The 27523-nt window shown below is 34.4% G+C and overlaps 1 protein-coding gene across 3 annotated transcripts; it reads left to right on the top strand.

Moving 5' to 3' along the window:
- The first annotated feature begins 469 nt into the window (after positions 1 to 469).
- LOC113491724 (protein drumstick) lies at positions 470 to 27523 on the top strand. Of its 3 annotated transcripts, none has more exons than XM_026868866.1 (4): positions 470 to 914; positions 19850 to 20115; positions 26882 to 26956; positions 27177 to 27523. In XM_026868866.1, the coding sequence occupies exons 2-3, from the start codon at positions 19898 to 19900 to the stop codon at positions 26904 to 26906; spliced, it is 243 nt and encodes an 80-aa protein (XP_026724667.1). In that variant the 5' UTR covers positions 470 to 914; positions 19850 to 19897; the 3' UTR covers positions 26907 to 26956; positions 27177 to 27523. The 3 variants fall into 3 exon arrangements, with proteins under 3 accessions (XP_026724667.1, XP_026724659.1, XP_026724678.1); XM_026868858.1 differs by lacking the exon at positions 470 to 914 and adding an exon at positions 943 to 1240; XM_026868877.1 differs by lacking the exon at positions 470 to 914 and adding an exon at positions 18848 to 19276.

The raw sequence follows: 27523 nt of genomic DNA, 5'->3' as shown, positions 1-27523 counted from the left end.
GTATATAACACTTATTCAGACATCACATAAAATCTAGCAACAATTAGAATTAAAACGAACGATTATTTCCTTATACCAGACTGTTAATACATTCTAAGAAATATTAAACAGAATTGAAACGATAAAATTGTAATTTACTCTGCTTGATTTAATAGTTCTATCTCAGTAATTGTGAGACTCGTTGAACAATAACATTTCCCAGTTTACAATAACGTAGTGCAACAATGTAGCGTATCGATCGAGTAATGTGGAAACATAGGAGGCGGCGCGTACCGCGGTAGCGGCGCACTCCGAACATAAATAACCAGCCACGCCGCAAACAACTTGTATTTACGACAATATTATATTTTATACTTGCGCCAGTACATGGAGGCTCTAATACGTGGCCAACCTACATAATAACGAGAACGCGCGGAAGGCGTAACCCGGTGGCAATCCACCGTCTCGCTCGACGACGCCCCGGGCGCGCGCCTAAGCGAGACGAACAACCACAAATTTATTGAAACGAAAAAAAAAACTTAGCTACTGCACTCCGCGTCGCCTCTACAGAACTAGATACATTTTTCCACGTCTCCGCGTGCGAGAGGGAGATGCATGCCAAACAGTAAGTGCGAGCGAGACGGCTATGTTTCCGCGGGTAGCGCGCGCAGCTAAACGGCCGGTCATGTGGGCGCTGCCGGTGTTGCGCACGCGCGGCTACCTCGCCGCGGCTGAGTTCCACGCTCACGCTGCGTCGCTCGGCTCGCTTAGCCCGTGTGACCTTTACTTGGTGAACTTAGGAAGCGTCGTTCGCTGTGAAACTTCCATTAGAACCCCTCCGTCCCCCGCGACAGTGATTCTTTGGACCTCCAGCGCAGCAGCACCAGCATTGGAGCGAGAGAGATGGCTGGCGGTCGTCGGCGCCGTGGCTAAAGGTATTCGTAGAATGCGTGATCTGTATCGGGCGGGCGCGGCGCGCGGGGAGCGGGGACGTTCGGAAGCGGTGGCAGCTCCCATCGACTCCTGGGGTTATTCTTCCTCAGGCCACTGCTGCTCGAGCTACGTACCAAGCGAGCCAGTTTTTTCTGTCCACCGCACCGCACGCCACACACTCGTTAAGCCCGCGCCAACACGAGAAGTCGCCACTAATAAATTACTGTTTTTTACTGCAAACGCAACAGTCACCGCCGCGCAGCCGAGTAATTTATACGTAAAAATAAACATTAATCAACAATATCGCAGTTACTATCGCCCGAATACAGTGAGTACTCTGACATTTGTTCCTATATTTGTTGATTCGATCGTGCCTTTCTTAGTTCTAAAGTTCGTAATTTGATAAGCCTTCCAAGAAATTCTGTTCAGTGTCTGCCAAATAAATAAATTCAAACTAAAGTGTTAAATTAAGAAAGTTAACGATCAATTCATACTATTTTATTGTGTTATTTTATAAGTCCTTTTAGATAAATTATTATGATAAAAGTTTTAGTTATCATTCATTAATTCATAATCATTCATAATTAGCATTTTCATCACATTCTGCTTGATCATAAAATTCATACACACACATACAAACGCGATTCCTGTTTGGATACCACTCATTCAAGTTCTGTGTCTTTAGGTCAATATTATAAATGTTGTGATATTCGCGATTATGTCGCAAATATCAATTTTAATTGTTGTTGTGACGGAGCAGGGCTTTAACATAGTAATTCATACAAACCACAATTAAAGTCAAGCATTAGATAAATGTACGCAATAAACTTTGGAGGAGGAATCCCGAATAATTATAGAAAAAACGGTTCCCAGCCTCTCATATACACAAACACAAAAATTATTTGAATAATCGTCACTATTATCATGTAAATGTTCCCTTAGCGCCTATCGGCGCTAGCAACACAAAGGACATCGAGAAATATTGTCCTTATTATAGACATTTTTTACTAAAATCATGTGCACCCACCGACCGTCCCATTCAACGTAAGAAAGTGACCATTTTATAACGATTTATGGTTTATTTAACAATAAAAGAATAATGGATGGAAAAAATATTGAAAGATATTTTTTAAGGTAACACTTGAGGCTTTTGTATTATAAGTTTAGGATGTTACGCATCATTAGATGGACTTATTGACACCTTTAAAATGGACTCTCATACAAGTTATACACCTTTGTAAATTCCCGTGAGATTTTGATGCGAATATTCATAGTTGATGCAACGAAATGCTTTAAAGTGAATAGCGTTTTAGTTAAAAGTAACAATACAATATTACAAAGTTTTTATAAAGGTATTTTTGATAAAATTTTAGCAACAAAATTAAGTGATAATTGTCTCCTAAGTAAACTCCTAATTGAGAATTTATTTAATTCCAGAATAAAATGCTTTCGTTCAAGCTAAAAACGGTCTAATTTTTATAAATAAAGTCACAAATAATTTTATCTTGCACAGAATTCTTTGTTTTAATATAAAATTAATTTTGTTCGTTTTCAAATCAAGATAAGTTCTGCAAGAAATTCTGCTTATGTATATTTGTGTACTTTTCATATCAAAACTCCACAGCAGATTTAAAACATAATAAAAGCTAAGTTAGTAAATCTAATCATGGAACCAAAAAAGCTCATCAAAATATTACGATTAAACGAAAATATAACTTCAATACAAATAAATTAAATACATTTTTATAATATTTACTCAAATCTTCGTGAGATAAAAGATAACGAAAATCTTCAAGTCAGGTATTTAACAAGAAGCTAAATTCTTATCTCGTAGAATACGGAAATAGAATTTATAACTATGTGTATAAAAACTGAGTTAGCAAAGTACTTAAAGCAATTTAATAAAACACGGAAACAATTTAAAAATACAAACATAACAACTTTTTCAACAATTGAACTTCAACTGAAATTAATCCTTAAAATTGGCGGTTTATAATTAAACCTCGTAAGACGAACAGTTATAAATAAGGTTAAAAGCCTGTGTTTAAATACAACCTTCAGTTACTGTGAATTGTTACTTGTAAGGTTCGTTTATTTTTGTAAACTTTGACAGGTTTATTAAATATGTTAAGGTTTTTAAATAAGTCCCTAGGAGTAGGTCGTATGTAATAGTATGTCTGGCTCTTCATAAAATGTTTGGTTATTAAAATTATCTAAGTCATATTTGTTTGAACTAACTTTTTATTCAACTCCAAGATCTATGGAGAAATGATAGATAATAGTATTAGTTCTATAAATTTTGAAAATTGAAGTCGGTTTTTAAATGAAAGAGTCAACGAAATCGGTTTATTCAGACCGAAGTTCAGAGACAACGAATACACAATAAATACAGACGAATTGAGAACCAACTCTTTTTGAATTTGGTTAAAAAAACGTATTTTAGAGTAAAATTTAAATACAGCATGTCTTGCGGACGAATTATATTGTTCACATTGAAATAAACTACAAAAAAATAGAAAAAAAGAGTCCAAAATGCATGTTGCTCTTAATACTAAAACAAAACTTAAGAGTTACATCTTCAGACATATACGAATTTTTTTTAAACTTTAAAAATATCTTGATAAAGTGTTCATTATTCAGACGTAAAATCTCTAACAGTACCTGTCTTATAGTAAACTAGCTGTTGCCCGCGACTTCGTCCCCGTTGGTAGAAGATATAAGTTATGATTTAGGTATACCTGCCCGGTTTTTTTTAACATTTTCCATTATAGCTTAGCTCCTATTAGTCGCAGCCTGATGGTTCATAGCCTAAAGCCTTCCTCGATTAATGGTCTATTCAACACAAAAAGAATTTTTCAATTTGGACCAGTAGTTCCTGAGATTAGCGCGTTCAAACAAACAAACTCTTCAGCTTTATATATTAGTATAGAAGTATAGATTACAATTCTTATAAAATGCAAATCCCAAACATGAATGGTTAAACGTTAATTCTGAATAATATAATGATAACCATGGCAATTCTGAACCACGAACAAAAAAAGGCGATTCTTTATTTATGTGTCAAGTCGGGCCAATTTCTGTAGCTCGAAGCACTCAATTTACATCAGTAATTACTTACGAAGGTATCGTAGTTTAAGAGCCAAGGGTGTGTTTGTTAAACTAAAGTCATCTGATTTTTTTATTGTCCCCTTTTGAAGATGTAAGATATATTTTACTCTTCAACATAATATATTGGGTTACTTGCATGTAATTGTTATGTAGCACTATAAATAAATGGATTTCAATGTTTCTTTCAAATTTTGCCAAATTGAAAAGCCTTATCCAGTTTTTGAAATATGTCTAGTCCTTTATAGTACCGGCTTAAATATGATGCACTGCTTGCCACAAGCTTCTTCCCATAAAATGGATTTTTGAAAATTAAAATACAATATGAAACGCCGTCTTAAAGAATATCCAAATCGTGTACGAGACACAAAGACGAGACAAGAAAGATTAAAAATGCAAATAAATACATAAAATATTGCCCATCTTATTCTCAGTTTCAACACCGAAATAATAATATTGACTTATAAAATGTAAATTCTCAATGCCGACGATGAATGTAATGTAAAGTGTTCGGGCTCCCGGTGTACAGCGTATCGCGGTGGCACTCGCGCGCACGCCTTCGCACCTTGCCAATTGTGGATCACTCTCAATTATACTTAAATGATAATCAAAACCTTTTTGTTCGTATTTAAATTACAGTATCTAAGATTTTTTAAGATATTTCAGATAATCTTGTCTCTTTTTGGGTTTTTTGTCTATTATATTAAGTAGACATCAATTTTAGATTTATTAGAACTTATTTAAACAGTTCCGTTTAATTGTCTATCTTTCGTAAAATAATCGAAAAGTTTGTCTCAACTATACATAAGTAAACGCCTAACCAAACCAACTACTAAATTTAAAAAAAGTTCATAATGTCAGAAATAATGTTCTCAATTCGAACACATTTAAAATCTCCATTTCAAACGAATATGTCCCGCTGACATTAAAAAGTGGCTTTTAAATTCGCCACTTGTAGGTGCCTGTATTTAAATTTTCAAATATCGAATCTGTAGAACGTTTCGGGAATGTCGAGGACTCGCGGCGGGGAGTCACCGCATCGCCACTTTCTTTCAACTTCGCCGAACGATACCGCGTTCGATTTTTACTAGTGATGAACGGTTTTAGTCGATATGTTTAACAATCGATTATTCTTATTAGGGTTTGAATTTGTTAATAGGTAGAATGTTGACTATGTATTATATTTTTTTGGTGATAGAAATACGACGTAAAGGGGTTGCAACGGGTATCGCTCAAGTTGTATTGTTATGTAAATGTAGATTTGTTTAATATTAATAACATATTTGTAATATTTTGACGATAATTATTTATGAATACTAATTTCAATTTTAAGTAGTTAACAATTTCTATACAAAGTTATGAACGACAAAAATATAAATACGATCGACAATACAGGTATATTGAGCCGAATCATGAACTCTGCAAATTAAAATTATGGAGACTAAATTCACGATCCAAATAATCGTATACTAACCAATCGATTTATTTGATTTGCATTAGTCGATTCTATAGTAACGAACGCCCATCCCTATCTTGTTTCACCACAAATAAAAGGCGTACTGTCACGTATATGTACGTATTAACACATTGCCTTGTGTTTACGAGCTACGGGGAGGAATAATCTAAAGACAATGATTATTTATTGTCAGAAAACCTTTTGTCAAGGCACCGCCGAACGAGCGCTGTAACCATTTATAATCTTTTGATGCTTAAATATTGATCGAGACTCAGGTCGTTACGTTTATTTGTTTTTTAGGACATTATGACTGACTGTAGGACTGTGGGGATAGTTTAGTTACCTACTGTCTTTATTTAAGATGCGTCGTAATGTTACAGTTTTATAGTGAGTAGGTATACTTTTGTATCAGAGGTGCTTTTTTATAATTGCGTTTTTTCATTACAGTTTTATAGAGCATAGCACTGACATTTTTTCAATCGCTATTAAGTTTTAATGTCTGGAGTTTATGATTTGTTGAAACAGAGATGATTGAAATGTGTTACTGAAGCACCGCTTTACATCGATCCGTCATAGTTGATAGTTAAAGTTTACACAGATGATATATTTTTCTCGCTATATGGAAATATATAAATATAATCACGGTCATAATTTTGATGTAAGACCTATTTTCGTGTTCAATATCCTATTCTTACGAAACCCTAAGTCTGACTCGCACTTATGCTGCTTTTTTCTATTAACAAAAACAGGCAAACGCAGTAAACAAAAGCCGATATTATTATTTCCAACATAATTTGTTCAAGCAAGCGGGATACTATTGTTTATATAAGATAAAACACAAAAGTTTTCGGGTTCCGGCTAAGCTTATCTGTCGGAATCTCGACGATAAACGAATTCCAAGTTTAGTTGTGTTAAATATTAACTTATAGTTTTAAGAGATGACAAACAAATGGCGTAAGGTCCGTGGAGGACAGTTATTGAGATTTGAGACTGGTTAAATCAGGTGGGATTTGGTGCGAAAAGACACTGCTATACACGTGTACTTGAAACAAAAATGGCTGCTTATAAAAACGGGTATCATAGGCAGAGATCAGAGTACTTCAAAGACCCTTTGTCCTCAGACAGTTTGCTGTCAGAATCGACTTCAAAGTCAAAAAAGTAAGAATTTATTTTATAAATCATTACCCTCTCAATTATCCCTAACAATAAAGGATGGTCAAATAGTCATACATGTCTAGTTTGCCATGCCGATATTTGTCAGTCTTATGCAAGAGAATATCTCTAAGTTTTGAATCGTATGTTTAGAATCAGATACATGTTAGACATAAATGTCAACTAGGAAAAACTTATTGATGATAACGAATTTCAAATCGGCATTAAATTAACACTGTCTGTGTAAACTTCGAAAACAAAAGACATTATTTTATCATTTAACGATACAGGAATCTCTAAACCAACAAACAGTTGTACTTAACTTATCGGTATCTGTCCAATAGATATTGTTAGCAATTACGATGATTTCAAACAATGCCAATATAGGTGTTATGTGGAAGAAACTCCTTTGTGCTTTATCAATGTTTAAACTGTTGGGTAAGGTGTAGATAAGCGCATAGATACCGCGTGTTTGCACACGAGTTTTTTTTTTGTATTCTTTAAAGAATCCCCGACAAGATAACTGGATAGGTATTTATGCCATTTGTCAGAACATAAGTGGGACGACTCGAACATTATTATTGGCCACTTTATTGATTCTTTTCGTTATCGCAAAGTATTGTTAGTTTGACTTTAAATGGAATAATGATGTCATACAGATTAGGTGACAATACATACATGTAGGTGGGGCTATCTAAACATATTTATTGCCTTTAAGTGGCACGTGGAACTATAAAACATTTTATCTATAGATCAAGGTTAAGCATCGTTTGGTAAGGCCAGCTTGTGGATAGGTAATCATTCTTAACTTAGGCCGTTATACGTCGCAATAATTACTTTACTTTACTTAATTACTTATTTTTATCAATGTAATTGAAAATGTCTTCTGAGACTTCCATAATATTCATTTCGAAAATTTCTAGGATCATTTATTTAGGTTTTTAAAATTAAACTGCTGATAGCCGAACTCCTTGTTTGAAGATTTTTAAAGACTATTTGTCACCTCGAGGTATAACGATACCGCATTAGGCACTTAGCACGTTCATTCACAAGCCGATCCATTGAGGTCGGTTTATTTGTAAAGCTGGGATCGCACTGGCGCTATTTGCGCGGCTTGACCGCAAACATCCCGCGTTAGCGCCACAGGTGATGTCTACCTGACCGCTTTTTGTCGTGTGTGCATAGCTTTAATGTTACACTTTGCCTTTGTCCGGCCGTTTTCGCTTGTTTGTATGACGCTTCATGAGACTGTTTGCACATATCACTGTTATTGACGACCACTTTTTGTTGAATGCCTTTTGTTTAACAGAATAAAATTGACATTTATTTTTTAAATAACAACGAGAAAATAAGATTTTTCGAATGGTGAATGCGCTTTCGTATTTCAAGTTGATACGTAAATAAATCGGCGGTATATGAAATAAACATTACTCAAACTAAAAAAATCGCGTAGACGAAACCTCCATAAAAAGGCAATTTGATTCTCTCATATAAATTTAACTGAATACCCGTTCATATAATTGTGTATAGGCTGTATAGGTTAGATCGTTTGCATCCCACGAGAAAAACGCCGCGGGCTATAGAAAGTCCCACCCACACTGATCACAACTCACGCGCCGACGGAACGATGAAAAAAAATGAATATTCTTTTTTTAAACGCGGTTCAACAATTCGCTGCCGTGTTACGCGCTCCGCCCCCCGCCTCCTGATTGGTGAACAGTAGCCGGATTTCATTTTTCCATGCGCACACGCACGTACCGATATGCGTGTCGAATTGATTAGGTCATGTGTTCGCGTTATTACCTATTTATTTTATTTATTAAGTTGGACATTTTTCAAAGTGTAAACTTGTGAAGTTTTTGTGGTAAAGTAAAGAAATGGTATTTCTTGTAGCAATGGTATCAATAATTACATTTCTATAAGTAGCAGGAAACTAAAACAATATTCATTTTTAACCCAACAACCCACGCGAAAGCCACATTAATTATGATAAAATTTCTCACGTTTTAAAACGTATCTCCTGTCTATAAAACCTTAAACATACCATATGCCTATATGCTCAAACCAACATTTTAATTTACAGGTCACTATCCCTGAGGCCAACAATCACTTTATCGATAGATTTATGTATGGGAACATACATAGACATCACTATCTGAACTTTTAAAATAATTACCTTACAGGCTGATAAGCACGAATTTAAATTTCGAACGGCTAGACGCCGTTAAAATTAGTTTAAAAATATTTTGCTTTTACGACTTGTAGAAAAGTTTGAATCAGTTTGATTTGTTCTACGGTCTAAGCCGCTCTTGTCCTGGGCCCAGATTCTGCTATTTTACAATTGCCGATGAATGAATGGCAATTCGATTAAATTTGAAATTATTTCTATTCTCTTAACCATTTCGCCAATACAATAATTGGAAGTTAATTGTATTGTCCTTGAGTATACCGTCCTGCACTGAATTTAGAATTATTGTGTAGAAAAATGTTTAATAGAATACGAAAATTTTCATTTTAAGCGAAATTTCATTCATTCATCGGCCGTTGTAAATAGCAGAATTGGGGCCCTGGTTGGTCTACAGTAGGGTGATCATGAGTGTTGCTTAGTCCGACAAAGCAGTCAAAACCTACGCCCAATTAAACTGCGTAGCTATGCTAAATAAAGCATCGGAAATGTCATAGGTACTACATTACTTTAAAACATCGATCGAAAACATAAGTTTATTCAAATTCAAATGTAGAACGCAAACAATAGATAAAAAAAGAAAGAAATTTATTGGGAGACAGCCCACTCCTTTCACATGTCGGCAAAGAGATCGTTTTTTACCTACACTCAATGATTGGCTGCCGCGTAAACCAGTAGCCGGTGCGTTACATTATGTAAGATGCGTTTATTTAGCTACCGGGCACGCCCTCTGTGAGGGTCCGATAATACTCTGGGAGTTATATAGTCTTTGGATTATTTTACGTATTCGATTGTGTTTTTTTTGTTTCTTTTATGATTTTTTTTATGAATATCTTTATGAAGCCATAGTTTACAATAGATAGCTTTTTAAATTGGATAGAACCTCTATTGCAATTGATACCTCAGTCGATGGAATAATTTTCATTGTTACTTATAAAGGAAAATATTTTTTTTGATGTTTACAATATTGATTTTGTTATATTTCTTGTCTTCCTCTTTCCTAAATTTTTGCGTGCCCGACATGGTCTATAATTGGTCTTAAATTTCTTGAACTTATAGAATGCAATAAAGTATTCAATATAGAGTATTCTTTGATATTTTAATTCCATTTACAGACACCTAAAATGTAGAGCCAATAAAACAAGAATTAAGAATATTTGAATGATGAAAGCCTCGATGAAACTTTTTAATTACGAATCTCATTGAACTTTTAACTGGCGCTTACTATACATATATAAGTATATAACATGTTAATCCGCTAACTACATGGTCAGTGCCTGCAGAGGGAACATAGTCAGGGCCAACCGCCGGAGGCTATCCGACCGAAGCCCCAATATATCAGCGCGCATACTTCGTTCAACGAAACAAAACGTGGTATGGAGACGTGTTACGACTATATTTTTTGAAAACTGTATGTTTGAAAAATACATAGAAATGCAAAATTTTGTCTTTTAGTGTAAGGGAATACAAATACAGGTACTTTGTACAAATATAGTTATTTGTAATGATTTGACTAGAATTTAGAGAATCCGTAGTGGAATTATACTATAATTTTGTCTTGCTGGATGTCTATATAAAGGCATGATCAAACTAAAGCAGTGGATATATTAAATGTATTTGATTCAGTGACATTCAACTAATTAAGTAACAGCTTTCTATTACAAATCATCTGCAAATCTATGCTTGTATTGCATAGATCTGTAGATATAACAAATGCAAGTATAACACTGTGTGTCCGTTCCGATTTCAGCGAAAAACTATCAAATAATTTAGATTAAACAAACAACAACAAATTGGACAAAAGAAGTCGAAAGAAGGATACAATTTACATTTTACCTCGATCACCGATATACACGCAAATAGAGTCACGGGCAACAGCTAGTATAACTTTTACATTACAAGAGTCTCCACAGTTTTCGCTGCTCTCGATTCATCGCATACCTTTCCTGTGGGAACGTGCAGGACATAAACTGTTTTGTTATTTCTGCTTACACTCTCATTTGTATATTATAATTTGGACGTAGAAGGTTAAATTTAAATTATTATTACTCGTATTTTTTAATATTATGCTGGTTTTAGAGTTTGATTAGATGAATATTTGACTTCAACTTTGGTGTAGTTCTTGATAGAACTATTTTGCTTAAGACAGATAGGTATATTTATTTAAATTATGTTTCCAAGATGTTTGAATATAGAAAATACTAAAATTTATGTTTTAAGTTAAAAAGATAACATCCCAAATCATATTATGTTAATACTTTTGAACACTGATTTGTTCGTTTCGAAACCTGAAAAGATTCCTTTTTTTAATTGATTAAATTACATCAAATATTTATTCATGAATTTAAAACGTGGTAATTATAACAGCATGATTCAGCTCATATTTCAAATTCTTTAAAAATCTGATCTGTTTGCATCTCATTCATTCTTACGGTTATAAGTATAAATGTGAGTGAGACGGGTAGGGTATTGTTCGTAAAAATGTCAAATAGAATGATAAACATAAAATTTCGTGTCGAAGTGTACGCACGCGCTACAATGAGTCGGTAATAATTTTATTCAAATGTGGGTGATCATCAGCCTTTATGTTCCCTTGGTATTTGTTAAAAACCCGATTAATTTACAACTGAGTTTGTATTTATAAAATATGGTTGTTAGCCAGACTGTAAACGTTTAGTTTTAACAAGGTGCTTTCAACGCTTGATAAATGGAATTTATTTTAGCCTTTATTTTATCGACTATGATATTTAAGAATCTTCATTTTTTTAATCAACACTTTCTATTTTAATTATATAGACGAGCATATTAACCATATAGGATGTTATATTCATAAAAAATGTTGACATAATAACCCCTGTAAGTCACTAAAAAATCTTGCTTTATCTGAGCTAAAACTTCGCGTGTTTATCTATCAGACCGCTCCTACAACCAAGCAAACAAAATCAAATAATTATTCAGTCATTTAACAAGTAATTTCAATTGTTTAACAAAACACTCGTTACTCAACAATACTACACATCGAATTCCTAGAAAGTCATAGCCGAAAGCCGAAAGCCGAAGCCGCCCGGACTCACGCTGACTCGGCATCGTGCCCTCATTGAGAGCTCTACAATAGCGTCAATGCCCATAATAGACCGTATTAAATGTTACCATAAAGGCATTGACACAATAACTTGATAAATATTGGAGACCAAGTGTCGTCTATTGTGTGATTTTTTTTAATATCATGCAATGTTAGGGTTTATGAGTTGGAGTTCTTTGCTATTCTGTATTTGCAAATATAACTGGATATTAAGATATTTATACGTAAATGTAGGTTGAGTTTAAGATGAAATAATATTGTTTTAACGACAGAAACATACAATTGACTTCAAATAAAGGCCAACTAAGGCAAAAAATTAGGAAAAACTAATTAACAAAATCAGTTAATCCAGTCCGAAGGTCTGAAATAACAAACATAAAAAAAAGATCCTCCTAATTTTACAAGTGAGTTAAAGAGGAGTTAATTTTTATTTTTATTAAAACATAAAATTGCTATTAAGATGATCATTTCAAATCCAGAGCAACTCATTCAAAATCTCTGTTTCGCAAACAAGTGACAACAACAAGGACTTTTAATAAAAACATCGTCTCGAAATAGCTTCAGGAAGAATAAAAATAACGCATTTTATTATACTCTCAACATTTATTATGCTGTGTTGCATTTTAATTACTGATCTTAAAACTTGGCAGAACAACACAGACTGTTTTATGGAGCCCATTTGATCCATGGTTCAAATAGTTCAATGCTTCAAGAGGTACTAAATACTCTTTGTAACTTTGCAATTACACAATATCAAAACTTAATTAGCAATACAATGCTCTTTATGTATCAATTGGAGAGAACAAAGCCAGAACCGGAACGGCAATGTATATCGCTGCGTTTTTAATAAACGTTTGGTAACAATGTATTTTCGTTTCAATGTATTCAGGAATTTTGCGTAATTAAAGCTTGGAGTGGCAGTTTTTGTTGATTATTTAAGGCACAGTTTACAGCTCGCGAGATTCCTTACAATAGTATTAATGAACTGCATTCAGTTTGTGTTCGGATAATTTATTTTCTTGTCTTGAGTTGCGCTCGTCGTAAAAGACTGTGGTGAGGGCACTTTTTCTTATGGCTGTGGGCAATACCCATAGGTATGAATTGTTTTTTAAGTTTATTTTAATGTAGAGTCAAGATTTATTGTATTTATTTACTTAAATTTACTTCTATTAAAGTTGGGATAATATTTGTTGGTTTTTACGTTAAGATTCATTCCATATATCTTAGCTGTAATATTGAAGCATTATACGCCCTTTGATCGCGGCTTTATTACTTGTTCCCGAAAAGCACGGTTGATACTCTGTTTCATATAAATTGATGTCCCAAAAATTAACCAGATATGTAGTCTTGTATAGTGGAGTTACTACTAACATTCAAGTCACAAAAAACCCATACTCAGGACAAGCGTTCATTGATCACACAAACGCTTGATCCACGCGGGAACCAAAGCGACACATCGCGCAAAGTGGGTTTGGACCCAACCATTTGGCTATCCGTGCACAATTATATTGTAGTTGCACACCATGCAAGACGCTGACAGTCGTTCAAGACGCATAAATTATCAATGAGTTGAAATTTTAAATTTCGTCATCAATTTCTTAAGGTTAGTCATCGAAAGACAGTTAAGATGCTAATTAATAATTGTTTTGACTCAAAAGTTTTTAATAAACCACAAAATATTCTGAGTCACTGCTTACATTAGTGATATAAACTGAATCTCGTGTGTTAATTAATGTCAGACTGTGTTACGTAAAGGATGACTTAATATATAATTTATTTGGCATTTAAAGTATTTAGGCGATTGGTGGCACAAGTTTTTTTTATAAATTCTTAGTCACAGTCAAAGTTTTTTCTTGCCACACACCTGTGTAATGTTACTTGTAGCTTTGTATCAAAACAATTTCTTTAAGTCTAGGTCATTGGAAGAGAAAAAGAATTACGATGAAAAGGATTTTCAGACTTTATTTCAAAAGCCTGTACTGTGAAATAAAACTAAGTAGCTGTCTAATTGTAGATGTACTATTAATTTTAAGTATCAGGATCTCTTTAAAAAAAGCCATAATTTTACTTAACTCCAGAACGACGACTAATCGTTTAAAACATTGATACATATTATACACGTTCAAATTTATGACGAAATAATCCACGTCATTTCGAAACTCAAATCAATCAATATATATGTATGTGTGGTCTCGATAACCATACCTCAACACACATAGAAACTTTACAAATGATTTCCTTTTAAAATATGCCAATTCATTGCGAATGGTCAGACTTCTCGTCTACACGCAGGATGCGTTATCAATTTCTGGTTAATACACATACTGTGAATGACGTCACAAACAATGACGTGTATTCCAACGTATACACAATCATTTCAATTGAATTGTGATAGTACGAAGTATTGTAAGTTAACTGGGTTTTTAAATTCAGTTCAGTTCATGAAAAAATATATCTTTCTTAATAAATCAATTAGTTTCCTAGCTTCCTTGTACTTTGTAAGTGAGACGTGACTACGCAAAATGCCTGAGCAACGTAGTATGGCCAACATTGTTGAGCCAATACCACCAACATAATTCCAACATTTGGGAACCAATCAGTAGAACTTGCAATCAACGAAATTTGAATAATTAAAATCATAACAAATTAAATGTCAATAGTTCAAGGGATGTTTGGTGAATCATTGGTCGTGTTTTAAGATGAATCCGAGGCCTATACTGTGGACCATGACGCATAGATCCGCTTGGACTCGGTATGTAGGCGCTATATGATAGCATCAACATTTTGCGGTTTAATATACTTAATAGTATAGTATTAAGTTATGATAAAAAGTTTTAAAAGACTAAGTATTGTTTATGTTACTACTAGATGTTGCCCGCGGCCCCCGCGGCCCGGCTACATTTCGAAAATGATCCCACGGGAACATAAAATCGGGATTTAAAACTGTTCTAGGTGTTAATCCTGGTTACAAATATTTGTGTACTTGTGTAGTTTCGTCTAAATCCGTTCAGTAGTTTTTGCATTAAAGAGGAACAAATATCCATACATAAAAAAAATTGTTGAAAATATACTGTCGTTTCAAAATAAAAATCACACTGTGTAATTAATATATTAAGTATATATACATAAAGTGTATTTGCTAAATACTACTACTGCATAACTTCTGATTTTATAAGCAGGAATTTTCAAACACTGTTGCATTTTTGCCGGACTTTACAAAATTGTCATAGGCTAGCTCTGTTAACCATAATATAATTATGCAATATTTCTTCAATAACTGTTCTGTTACTCAACTGCTAATAACTCAATTAGGCCTCGAGTTTTACGTAAAAACACGTTTTAATATATTTCTAGAGATGGAGAGATTATAACGAGTTGTAATTGACCCAGTCTTCGAAATGTAGAGAATTGAGGTCTGAAAAATCAGCAAATATTTTACATGCTTCGAATATTTTGCATCTTTGGAATTTATTGTATAATATTGCAAGTTTCGTCACAATGAATATAGGAACTTCGGTTTTTAAGAAATCAGGTCATACTATCTCATAAAGTTATATTAATGCAGATATGGGAAAGGGTTTCCACTCTACGCCATGTAATGCGCTATCACGCAATAATCTTGTTTTAAGTTATTTCCGAATCAAGGAATTTAATCCTTGTGTAATGAGGGATTTCACAAACATACATGTCACATGCACAAAGACACCCAGACTCAGGACAAGCATTCGTGGATCACACAAACGCTTGTCCTACGCGTTAATCGAACTCGCGACACGCGCTCAGCGGGTTTTGCGTGGTGCCCACAACCTCTCTGCTATCCGTGGAGTCGGAGGTGTTTGTGTTTTAATGGTAGAAGTCTTCAATTTAATATGTGTCAAAATCTAGATTGAACAACTGAGTCCTACATTAAAATAACACAACTAAACAATAAAAGTCCTATAAACATCACGAAGTGTTGAATAACATCCACACCTAAGCCAGAACAATAAAATAATATAATATTAATAATAAAATAACAGTAAAGTTATATTCACACCATAACTGTTTGGAGATGAATGAGGGATGCTTAATGCGGTGTCAGGCATCATGCAATGTATAATAACCCTAATATATTCAAACTATGACTACAGACTTATAATTCTCAATGATACTCTAATAACCGTCGATTCGTTGTGGTATTCGATTCGTGATGTGGTAGTTGTTATACTGATTTTTTGCAATTAGTTTATTGGGTATTTGTTGCGTAATTTATCGTTTACGTTATAGTAGGGGCCAAAATATTGTAATAGTTCAGTAACTGGTTTCTTATGTAGAGTTCTTAGATATCGTCGTTTTGTTTTCAAGTCAATTTTAATCACCTTTGCGGTGTGCCGTCAAATATTAGTCCAATTTTTGAGCAGTTTGCATTTATGAAATGAATAAAGCAAAATCTACATATTACATGTGTCTGAAGTCTGTGCACCTTTGAGGTAAAATCCTAATACAATGCAGTTCCTTAGCGAAGGTTTCTCATGAATAATAATTAGGATATTCGATTTCTATAGTGAAATTCTAGACTAAAATAATTCGAGAACTTAAGTAAAATTAAAGTATCAGATTATCAGAAGACTTCAGATTCCCTTAAAGGAAATTAATGCAGAAGAAAAGTTAATGATTTCCTAAATCTATAAAATAATGTCTACTTAGTCCTTGTAACATTGAGAGTTGCAAGTAATGCCGTTTTATCGAAACAACGACGAACACAAAAGCGAATAGCAAAAAGATACGTAAATCGTTCCGAACAAAGAAAACCTCTTTGCGTATGTAACCAAGTACCTACTTACGCCGTGACCAGGTCTTTAACTGTTGACCGACAATGGGTTTTATGTCTCCATATCTTAAGCCGTGACCGAAACGATGGTTATCAAAACGCTAACCGTGTGTAAGACCAAGTAGGGGTAAGAATATGTGGTCTGAACGCTAAGATTTCTCTGATTGGCGATTTTTTTTCGCGGGCGCCTTGAGCTGCCTTTAAGTCTGTTAGCCAGTCGTGACTTAGGGTTATGATAAACTTGTATCGGTAATCAAGCAGGAGGTTATGTAAGCGGAATGTTTTATGCATCTTTTTTCGCATGATAAGTTGAAGTAGACAAGGAGTTTTTGCCGTGCACGTAGTTTTATTATTCATTCCTATATGACTTACCTCCTTTTTATTCAGACTTCATGGTATTTTTGTGATTAGAATACAATAGTATGTTCCTTTTCGTTTTTTGTCTGTGCTTAAAGCTTATGTTTCATAAAGTTTTATTCACTTTGACATGCAATAAGAGTGAATGTATATGCGGTCTTTAGAGGCGAGTCTGTATGACAAAGCGTACATGACAGACAAGTAAATACCTGAGAGTTCTATTTAGTTACCATAACAATAAAGATATATTTATGGCAGGCACAAAACATACATCCTATTCAGGTATTGGTCTATGAACACAATACCTCAACCATTCACGTGCAAACTCCGCACCTATTCCACAAATCGCGATTCCATTCTGGAGTAAATTATTATTATTACTTACGTTTAAAGAGGTTCCCACAATTCTGTGTTACACAATACCCGAGTGATCACAATACAAGTAAAAATAAAGCCATTGAATACGGCTAATCAGTAGACACTTATGTTCAGGCATACTGAGAAATTAAACTATGAATGCTCATTAAAGTTGGGCTTTGAACTGGACGCGTAGGTATATGAGGGTTAAGATAATTTGAATGGAGTTACGTCGCTATAAAACAAGTCATAAGTGCCGCTTCACGGTTGTACCAAGAATTAAATTTTATTGCTTCTTCAACACGCAAAATTTGAATATTGTGTGAAAATCGGCGTGAACTTTGAATGAGTTCTCGTGTAAGGTGCGAAACGTATAGATGTGGTAATGGTTATTTTCACTGATGTTGCGTTCTTCTCTTTATATCTGTCATAAATATGTAATACTTAGCGATCTCTGGGTATGGGAATATGCTTGAAGACTGAGAATTTATCACGTTAAGTATTTTAAACGGCTGAAAGATTATAAATAATGTAGTAGCAGTTACTAGGTTATAGAGACCCTACTGCTAGAGATTTGATAATTGATTGATTCTGCGGTTTAATGATTCAAGAATTTAATTTTGAGCATTAAAGGGTTTCCCTATACCGTTTCTCAGTGGTGCATTAGAATTATTAATAATGTACACGATATTTGAAAATACCAAATTGGCACTTTGACTGCGTTGGGATTGAACCTGCACCTCGTGAAATATGTACATGGAACAGCAGGTACATTACGACATTTGTGACTAAAATAATGCCATAATTTATTTTTAATACGTATCTTTACCAAAAACTCTATGAACAAAACTAAATTACGCATAAAAAGTAAAGTAACGAACGTTAATTAAATTCAACACAAACGCAATCCATTTGATACGGCGGCCATTACGAAATTGATAAACAAAACACACGTCTAATTACACAGAGCTAAAACAACTAGAAAGTACACAACAATATTAACGCCGGCGGGCGCGGTAATGACAGAAGCCGAATTTACCGAAATCATCACCAATTTACCGGTAAACTGTACGGTGCCCAAATAGCCGGGGTCTGTGTATCGTGAGTGAAATACACGGTAGCGCCGCGAGCCAGCCGTCGGTTTCCCACCGTTTCGTAATGCCATATGTACGAGTATGTAATCGGCACTTACTACGGTTGTTCTATAATATGAGAGAAGTCTATTTATTCTTTAACAGATATTTCTTGTATCTATTAAGCTATAGAACTGACAGCAGCTGATTTTAATTTTCTATTCACGTTTTGCATTCAAGCCTAGAAAATAGTACCTACAAAACTAGTTATTTTAGACACTTTGAAAAGGTTTCATAAAACGATATATTTCTAATTACTTTCAAAGGTACTAACTAATTAACTGAGAAGGCAATCGATAAGCAATTTGTGAATATACAAAAACTGAAATTTTTGAAGTCTAAAAGTAAAATTTCTTAAATAATAAACGTTCGTTGCAATAAATCTGCAATGGAGTTTTCCCAGTGTGAGCCATGAGGTTACCGTTGCGCTACCTGTTCAGTGTTCATTGACGGCGGCGCGTGCGCACGTGGTGGGGCGAGCCTTCCGCGTAACGCTATCAGTAGTTTCCGCACCCTCGCGCCGCCGCAGTCGCTAAACACACCCGCTCTTGCTCGCACGTACCCATGACACATCTAGTCACTTTAACTCCGCGCATAAAATATGACAAACATCTTTAAGTCTTAATTGTACGTACATAAGTTCGAATTTTATTTTACAAAGTTTAGTGAAAGTGTTCTGTTGAGCTTTTTAAGCTTATATCTTCTTCGTGGGCAATCGATTTTAAAGGTGCGTATTTTAATAATTCATAAAGTGTTATTATGACCAATATAATAAATTATACTTGACTATTAAGCTTACATTGTTAAGAAATAATGTTGTATCTTAATAATAATCGCCGTTTAGTATGAAATTACTTTGTATATTTTAATATTTGATGTGGATTTAAGGTGTGAAACACGTTAATGAGGTATTTGTTACTTATTATTTGCATAAAATTACGGCACTCCTTATAACGTTTTAAATATTTATTAGAAACTCAGTAAACGCCATTTATCATTATCCTTATAATTTTATTTAATAAGGTGTTAATGAACACCTAAAAATATAAACCTACTGTATTATCATAATCAATTGCGACGGTTAATGACGGGACTTAGACATTAGGTATTCCATCCTCCTCACACAGTACACGACAAAAAGAGACAGAGAACAAATTCGACAACATTTCCAAATACTCTACACACAACGTTATCAATGCACACTTACTAACAAAACAGTCAAAGGAACATGAACTCTATACTATGCACATACAGATACATATCGTACGCACACGACATTTGATAACTTATCATTGTACAGGCGCTCAAGCCCCGCCCGTCGTAAGCATCACATCTTAGACCAGACAAAATGTTCGCCGTGATGCAAATTGACGAGGACCACACACGGGATTTCAGACGCAAACTGCGCCCAAAATGCGAGTTCGTCTGCAAGTACTGCCAGCGTCGGTTCACGAAATCTTACAACCTGATGATACACGAACGGACCCATAAGAGTCCGGAGCTCTCCTTCAGCTGCGAGGTTTGCGGAAAGACTTTCAAGCGGCAGGATAATCTGCGTCAGCACAGGTGAGTACTAACTCTATATTCTCAACCTCCTTTCTAACAATACTAAGAACGTTAAACGGTGAAGTTATTTGTATGTCAGAAATATATCTAATTGCAATACTTTTACCATTTAGTTCGGTATACAACAAAAATTAATACTAATTGTGATGGAAAATAATATTAATTGATAGTATCCTCCTTTGCTCTGTTTTATGTGTGACGCTTAGTAGAAAATATACCAAATTTTAAGTACATACCTACTAGGTATATTTTCCAGAGATGTTTATAATTCTACTGTATTCATTCCTGATCCAAAGTGTCTTTTTTTCTAATAAATACTGTATTAATGTGTGTAATAACAGGTAATAGATATTTGAGAATGAATAAAATAGTTCAGTAGTTTATAGTTGATGTTATATTACCTATGTTGTTGTATTCTCGGAAATGTTAGGTCTCTTATTTCATTTTTGTACGTTTTTAAAGGGGTTTAGTATCTATTTCTTTGTTGTAGTCAATTGTTTTAGGTACTAATATTTTAATACTATAATATAATTGATGGCTTCTACAACTACTTTTTACGGCACATTATATTTTAATATAATCAATTAAAATAAAAGGACTTTATTCTTACCACAAGTACGGTTAGTTACGATTATTTTTTGTATTTCATTTAATTTATTACTATTTTCTTACTGTCAGTAGTGGTATAATTGAATAATCTGGCATAATCAGTGTTTTAAAATCCTACGTTCAATACGTTGTTTGGGTTGGTGTTTTCTGACAATTAAAAGAGTTTCTTACGGGTGTTTTTTAGATAATACTAGCCTTTATTAGCATTAAATTTGACACTTTATGTCCAAAAATAATAGAAAAAAAAACCGAATAAACGAACTTAAATATCTATCCGTCGCTACTATCCATCTAAGAACTTAAAATTCAGATGCGTTTTCATATTCCACAAGTATTCAAATCTATTTTAAACACCTAACCTACATACTTCGCGGTTGACTATCAAATCATCAGTCAGGTGTGACAAGGCTGTGGCTTTGGACCTCGTTAGGTATTAGGGCCCTGGGCATCAGGGAGGCATTGGAGTGTTACATGTAACCTACTACCGATATGCAGTAACCGCGACCGATGAGAAAAATGTTTACAAGTTATGTAAGCGCTGAAGGATTAGGTGTAGGGATTAAGTGTTTTTCCTTTCATATGATGTCTGATATGGAGTATAGGCCTCATCATTGTCCTTTCACTTGTTTGTCTCATGGTTGGCAAGGAGGTTTTTCTTTTTCAGCATGTTTTGGCTTTAGCTGGAGACAGGTGTTTCGCAAATTCTTTCACAGCTTATGGCTTAGGTTGTGATTGAAAAAATAAATTGAATTAAATTTTGTCAAGGCTGTCTGGAATTGAAATTGACTTTTGACGTATTGGACCGGCCGGAAATCCAATGATTTTGAATGAATTTTTGAAATGGAAACAAATCAATTACTATACCCTGGTCTCTATCTACATTTTGTTACAAATTTTTTATTGTAGGTATATTTTGTGAAGAGCTCGTATTACATTGCTTCGATCTTATTCACATTTCTTTAACAATCCAAAAAGAAGTCCATTTTACTATAAACTGAATTGAAGATAAATTTTAATTAGAACATCATCGACGCATGTATAAGGGGCCGGCCATAAACTGCCGCGACATTGACTCATTGCGTTGTCAAGACTAAAGCAATTAAACATATTTACCGCGTCTTTATCTGCGATGGAAGATTTTACTAAATACATATAAATGTACAATTGTCTTGTTTTTATTGACAGTTGTTCGTTTAGGGCTCCTCTGTCAGAGCTGGATTGACTTCTGTGATTGTGTTTTGTTTTTGATCGTCTTTTGTCGATAGGACTTTATTTGAATGTTCTTTTTAGTCTGATTGCATGTTCTTATGGCGATCGTGATTTGTTTTGTTTTTATGCTCTGTAAAAAAGAAATAAGTTTTCTTATGCCACAGATGATATTGGTTTCACATTTTAACTTTTTCTCCTTAAAGACTACCTTCTTTACAATTGATATGTTAGTATTTATTGTACTCGTATCCCTTTTAATTCACGGGATAACTTCATAGGAAGATACCGGGTCTTTTTTAAAGGTGTGGATGTCGATACGGGTCCAACATGCAGAGGCCTTGTTGAGAACTTTAATCTAAGCTGTGATGGAACTTCTACTAGGGATGTTAATTATTGTAATTGTTACATAAAAAGTGTTTCAGTAAAATTTCAGTAAAAACTTTCCTTACTTTGAGAATAAAACCAAATTCAAAATCTGTCATCGTTTAAATATCTCTTGAACGGCTTCTAAACGAAATCCTCTTAACACGTCATCTGTCAATACAGTTTCAATGGCAAGTTCACTAAACTCCTTAATACTAGTATTAAGAAGTTGTATGAATTTCCATGTCACTCATATACATTCGCTTGTCAGTCAAGCGACATTCCTTGGTTGTCAACTGTAATTATCATACAATGTGCCGGTAGCATTAACTTGATAGGGTCGCGACCCGATGCAAATATCTTGAGACAATGTACCACAAACTCTGTTGCATAGGAATATTGTGTGCTTACTTCGACCTCATTTTGTACTTCAAACGGAATTTTCTGTGTTTTGTTTGTGTTTTAAAAGATTGTTCTTGATGGTTTTGTATCAGCTGATATTTTAATAAGTAGATGTTCCTCAGGCTAGCAGAGGATGGTATTAAGATTTTTATTCTTTATCCTTTGTACGAGGACTGTATAATAGGCAGTCTAATCCTTCAGAAATTTATCTTCCTGAGGTGCCCTTAACATCTCAATAAGCCTGATGTAGATATACCGTAGCGTACCTTGTTAACAGAATCCGCGACTTTCCATCCCGGTACTGTGGCACAAAAACACGAATTGTCGTGTGTAATAAAATTCTAGAACACACTGTCTCGGTGCACGCGTACCCCCGTGTGAAACGACACAGGCCGACGGTGGGCTACCGCGAGATCGTCGATAGATCGCTCTTGCTGCGTGAGTCGTGCACTCGTGACGAGACCGTGTGTTAACGGTGCTTAATGGGCCCTAATGCTTCCGAAACTGTGCGAACCCTGACGGTAGCCCTCAACAGGGAAACACACGTGACCTGTGCGGTATAATTTGCAGTTTATGCCTCGCCGTACAAGGCCCAACAATGTGTACCACGCTTAACAGTAAGATGATTACAGCAATTTGTCGGTAGGGAAGTGTTCAGATCGATGGCATATTTGGATTATTGGGAGGAGCTCGTGTTGCCTTGTATGTGGGCACGACCTAGATTTCGCAAAAGTATCTTGAACTTTGAACAACTTGGTGTACGTCGTTACCTTGTCTCATCTACGAGGATCGAAGTAGACGAGTTTCATGTTCAAAGAGCATCTTTCGATTTCGATTTTTGAGTTCTAATCCATCGTGAAATTGTATTTGTAAGTTCGATTATGTTCAAAGTTCTCTTCTTAGATTTCTCTTCACATATTGCAGTATGTGAGGATAATGAGGCATCGTGTGAAACTCCGGTGTCGGAAACTCGGAAGGCGACGTGAGCGCCCCGGGCGGAAAGTACCGCTACTGATTGTTTTGCTAAATGTTACCGTATGGTTCATAAAATTTATGAAGATCATGCCTCTGAATTGACGAGTCGGGTAGCGATGAGTCGAACGTGTTTATTACCACCGTGGGGACCAACAATCTTATTTGCACCCATGAATGAACGATTCAAAACAACGGATGAATTTTTCCATTTGAATAAAATATTAATGGCACGTTCTTTGATTGATGTGTTTCTTCATTAATTCAGCTTCTACATATTGTTATTTATTTATAGATTTTTGCGGTAGTTCACCTGAATAAATTTGACTTGTAAATGCATTTAGATTAGCGAGGCTGTTATTGTCCGTAATGAAACTTCTCATTCCTAAATCCTTGTTTCAAAGTTTTCTCTTCAGTCTGAGCTTTACAGCCATTCCCATTTGCATTTCCTAGTCTTTCGAAAGTTCGTAATGTACTAACAATATTAACCTAAATAGAACGACGAAACAAACCTCGTTTATATCAAGTATTGGCATTAATTATTCCCGTGGTTTCCCAATTAAACACGCCGCAATCGATACATCGTTCATTAATCTAACTAAAACAATACATCTTGCTTAATTACGATTCTAAGTGGAATCGAGAGTGCGATGTCCCATATAGTTAGTGCATTAGGTCATCGGTGCACGCCCAGGCTCTGCCATCCTTATCGGTTGCATCGTTCGATAGGTCGATCCATTCGATTCACGACTCGCGAGAATCGAGTTGACACATCGATTATTTACTGCGTCCGTGGTTATTTAACAAGGCTTCTATTTGGTTTGTAGATTTTAAATGTAACAAAGAAAACATATTTACGGTCGAATTGAGTAAGCTCCTTTTTTAGAAGTCGTTTATGAAGTATAAATAAATAAATAGTTGATTTGGAAAAAAAGTGTTATTTCTATCGATAAAAAATGAAATTGCTTTTGTAAAAATCATTCAGAAATTTCATAAACTCAATTTTATGGTTAAAAAGGTATTTATTTCCTTTTTACTAGTCGTCTTTGTGCTGATTTCATTAAAAAAAATGTTCGAAAACCGTTAAAAGATCCGTATTTAGATGCGGTAGTTGTACGGGTCTTGTCCGATATAGTTCTATCGAATCGGGTACGTACACAATAGTTCGCGCGTCCGACGCGACACGGAGGTGGCAATGCGGTTAATTAGGCACCCTTTGAGAAATCTTAACTGTATACAGGGTGTAGTCTTCTTAATAATTAAATTAATTGCTTCAATATTGATCGAGGATAAATGAAAAGTATTTACTGAAAATCCTTTGTGTTGGAAAATGGCCTTTCATTGAGAATTAGCGCTTCTGTTGCGTGTGAGGTTTTTTTTATGAAATTTAATTTTTCAGTAAATAAAACGTAAAGTAACGTAAAATCTTGATAGTTAATGATTTTTGTACAATATTTATCTTTTAAATTCCAGAAGTTACATCTAGTGAATTAAATAACAAACTTTACGGTGACCAAACAATTTATACAGCTTCAATTCCTACACAAGATATCTCATCTAATGGTCGAATTACGTAACAACAGCCTGTAGACGGGAACAAAGGCGCTTAGTTCCCACAGTCGAACATACAGGGTGTGCGATCACGAACTAACCCAGAGTATCGTACGGAAGTGGATAAAATGCCGCGTCGACCGTCACCCGCGCCCTTTACCGAGCTTCAGACACACTGTATCGAGATCTAGACACTTTGCTTTGAACACGTGGAGAACTATTAGCCTGGATTGCGATCGGGATGTACGGAACTGCCTTTTGTTTTTGTGCAACTTCAAAAAGAAAACTCGTTTTGAATTTGAACTTATTTTGTTTTTAAATTAAGATTTTATTTTAAAAATTTAAGTTTTCAGTTGTTTTTACTAATGCTCGAAATATATTTCAGGGTTGGTTTTTTTATTAGCTGAATAATTGTGATTATTTTGTTAAAGAAGATAAAATTGTATTTTTATCGCAAATTTAGTACGAATTTGGATACTAAGAAATTTTATGGCATCCTATATTGTTGCAATGAAATTCTATTCTTACAATTATATTTGGTGCTGACTAAAGTTCATGTCTAAACTGGTTGTGAATTGTTGCGTAAAATATTAATTAGCGCGTATTCAAAGGTAATCTTTACACGACCGCGTTTTTTTATACCAAAAATATTTTCGCAGTTTTTCAAGTTTTTTAAACTTAATGACTGATAATTTGTTTCCGCGTCTGTTTCGGGTATTTATTAAAGCAAAATACAATGTTGATGTTAAAATCAAGAAAAAAAAGCATTCAACACCTGATACGGGTTCATGGACATTTTAATATCTTCATCACGACTTCGCATAATTAACTCGATGTATTGATGACACTTACACGCTTAGAAACTCTTTTAATCGCCGGAAATTTTTTTTGGAACAATAAAATGTAACTGGACAAATATTTAAACATAATCGACGAAGGTAATAAAGTATGAATCAATTTAAAGTCCTATTTTATATTCAAAAATTCGAATTTAGAACTAACGATAGGAAAGCACATAAATTATAATTTAAGAAAAACATCCAATTATGTATTTTTTTTTTTATTATTTTCTTAAAATTAAAATATTTGCAATCGTTTGTTGTTTTTAGCAGCAAAGCCAAAGCTTTTGGGCTAAGACGTTTTACAAAAATAAGTTGTCTGTACATCTGACGTTAATCCTTTTAAAATGTTAACTCCTTTGTTGTGGTCGGTGCAGAAAAACCTCAAAAAGGGATTCTGAGCTCCGCAGGGATTTTGAGATCAGATCTTAATCTTATTTAGGGACTTTAACAGTACTATATTTATTTTCAATAATTTCCTAGAATCCAATAATCAACTTAGAGTAAGAAATTAATAAGATTGTTTTGTTTTTATATCTTTCGGTCTTTTAAACATCTGTTGAGAAAATAATTCACATTACTAACCCCTTTTTACTTAATCACCTTTTTTTTATAAAAAAAGATTTTGTTACTAATTAATAAAACTTACTCTTTAAACCTCAAGTACTTTTATCAGCATGTTTTTATTTTCTTGGTAACAGTTTGTGATTTTGTTTTTTATTTTGTAAATAAAATTGGCGACGTGTTTTAGGTCAGACAGGTGTTTGCTGTATATTTTTTCGTTTATTTTTTAATAACATGTTTTTTTCTAATTGTTGTAGATGTAGTCAATGCTTGTGGCGGTGAAGGTGATGGAAGCACGATCCTACTACAGCGGTCTCTCTTACACAAATAGAGTAAGAATTCATTTTCAAATGTTCATTATTATATACAAGTATTTATCAACAAAAAGAGGACCGCAATATGACGATGAAAAAAACAAAAAAATACATTGTTGTCGTGCTGTGTAAATACCCTGCAAGCATTCGAATTTCAAATTAACCTAATGGAAGAAAAAATGGGATAAGGCTAGGTTTCTTTTTTGTTAATTTTTTAACATATTATTTTTTGTTACAGAGATAGCCATTACAACTCTAACAAGGAGACCATGTACTTACGATGGTGATCAAAGACGTTCAAAATTATGACGTCATCAACGCCCTTGACGACCTAGGGCTGCTACTTTACATAACAGTATTCGTGCTTCGTCAGTAACACCGCCAGAATGGGATATTGCAATGTTTCGGATATAATTTTTTGTTAATTTCGGATTCCATATTCACATTCGCTTTTTTATTGTTATTTTTGACTACAATGTTGTGATATGCAGAGCAGTGGGGTCGCTCTAATATTTTGACATACGTTTGATGTTTTCGAATTACAAAATTAAATAATATAAAATCAAAATTTAATAAAAAGTAAAT

The sequence above is a fragment of the Trichoplusia ni genome, chromosome 1, assembly GCF_003590095.1.
Source record: "Trichoplusia ni isolate ovarian cell line Hi5 chromosome 1, tn1, whole genome shotgun sequence".
In the NCBI taxonomy this organism is placed as follows: Eukaryota; Metazoa; Arthropoda; class Insecta; order Lepidoptera; family Noctuidae; genus Trichoplusia; species Trichoplusia ni.
This window is presented reverse-complemented; position numbering and strand designations above follow the sequence as displayed.

Coding starts and splice junctions, on each gene's coding strand:
- LOC113491724 (XM_026868866.1), top strand. CDS start 19,898: ATGTTCGCCGTGATGCAAATTGACGAGGACCACACACGGGATTTCAGA. Junction 20,116..26,881: donor GATAATCTGCGTCAGCACAG/GTGAGTACTAAC, acceptor TAATTGTTGTAG/ATGTAGTCAATGCTTGTGGC.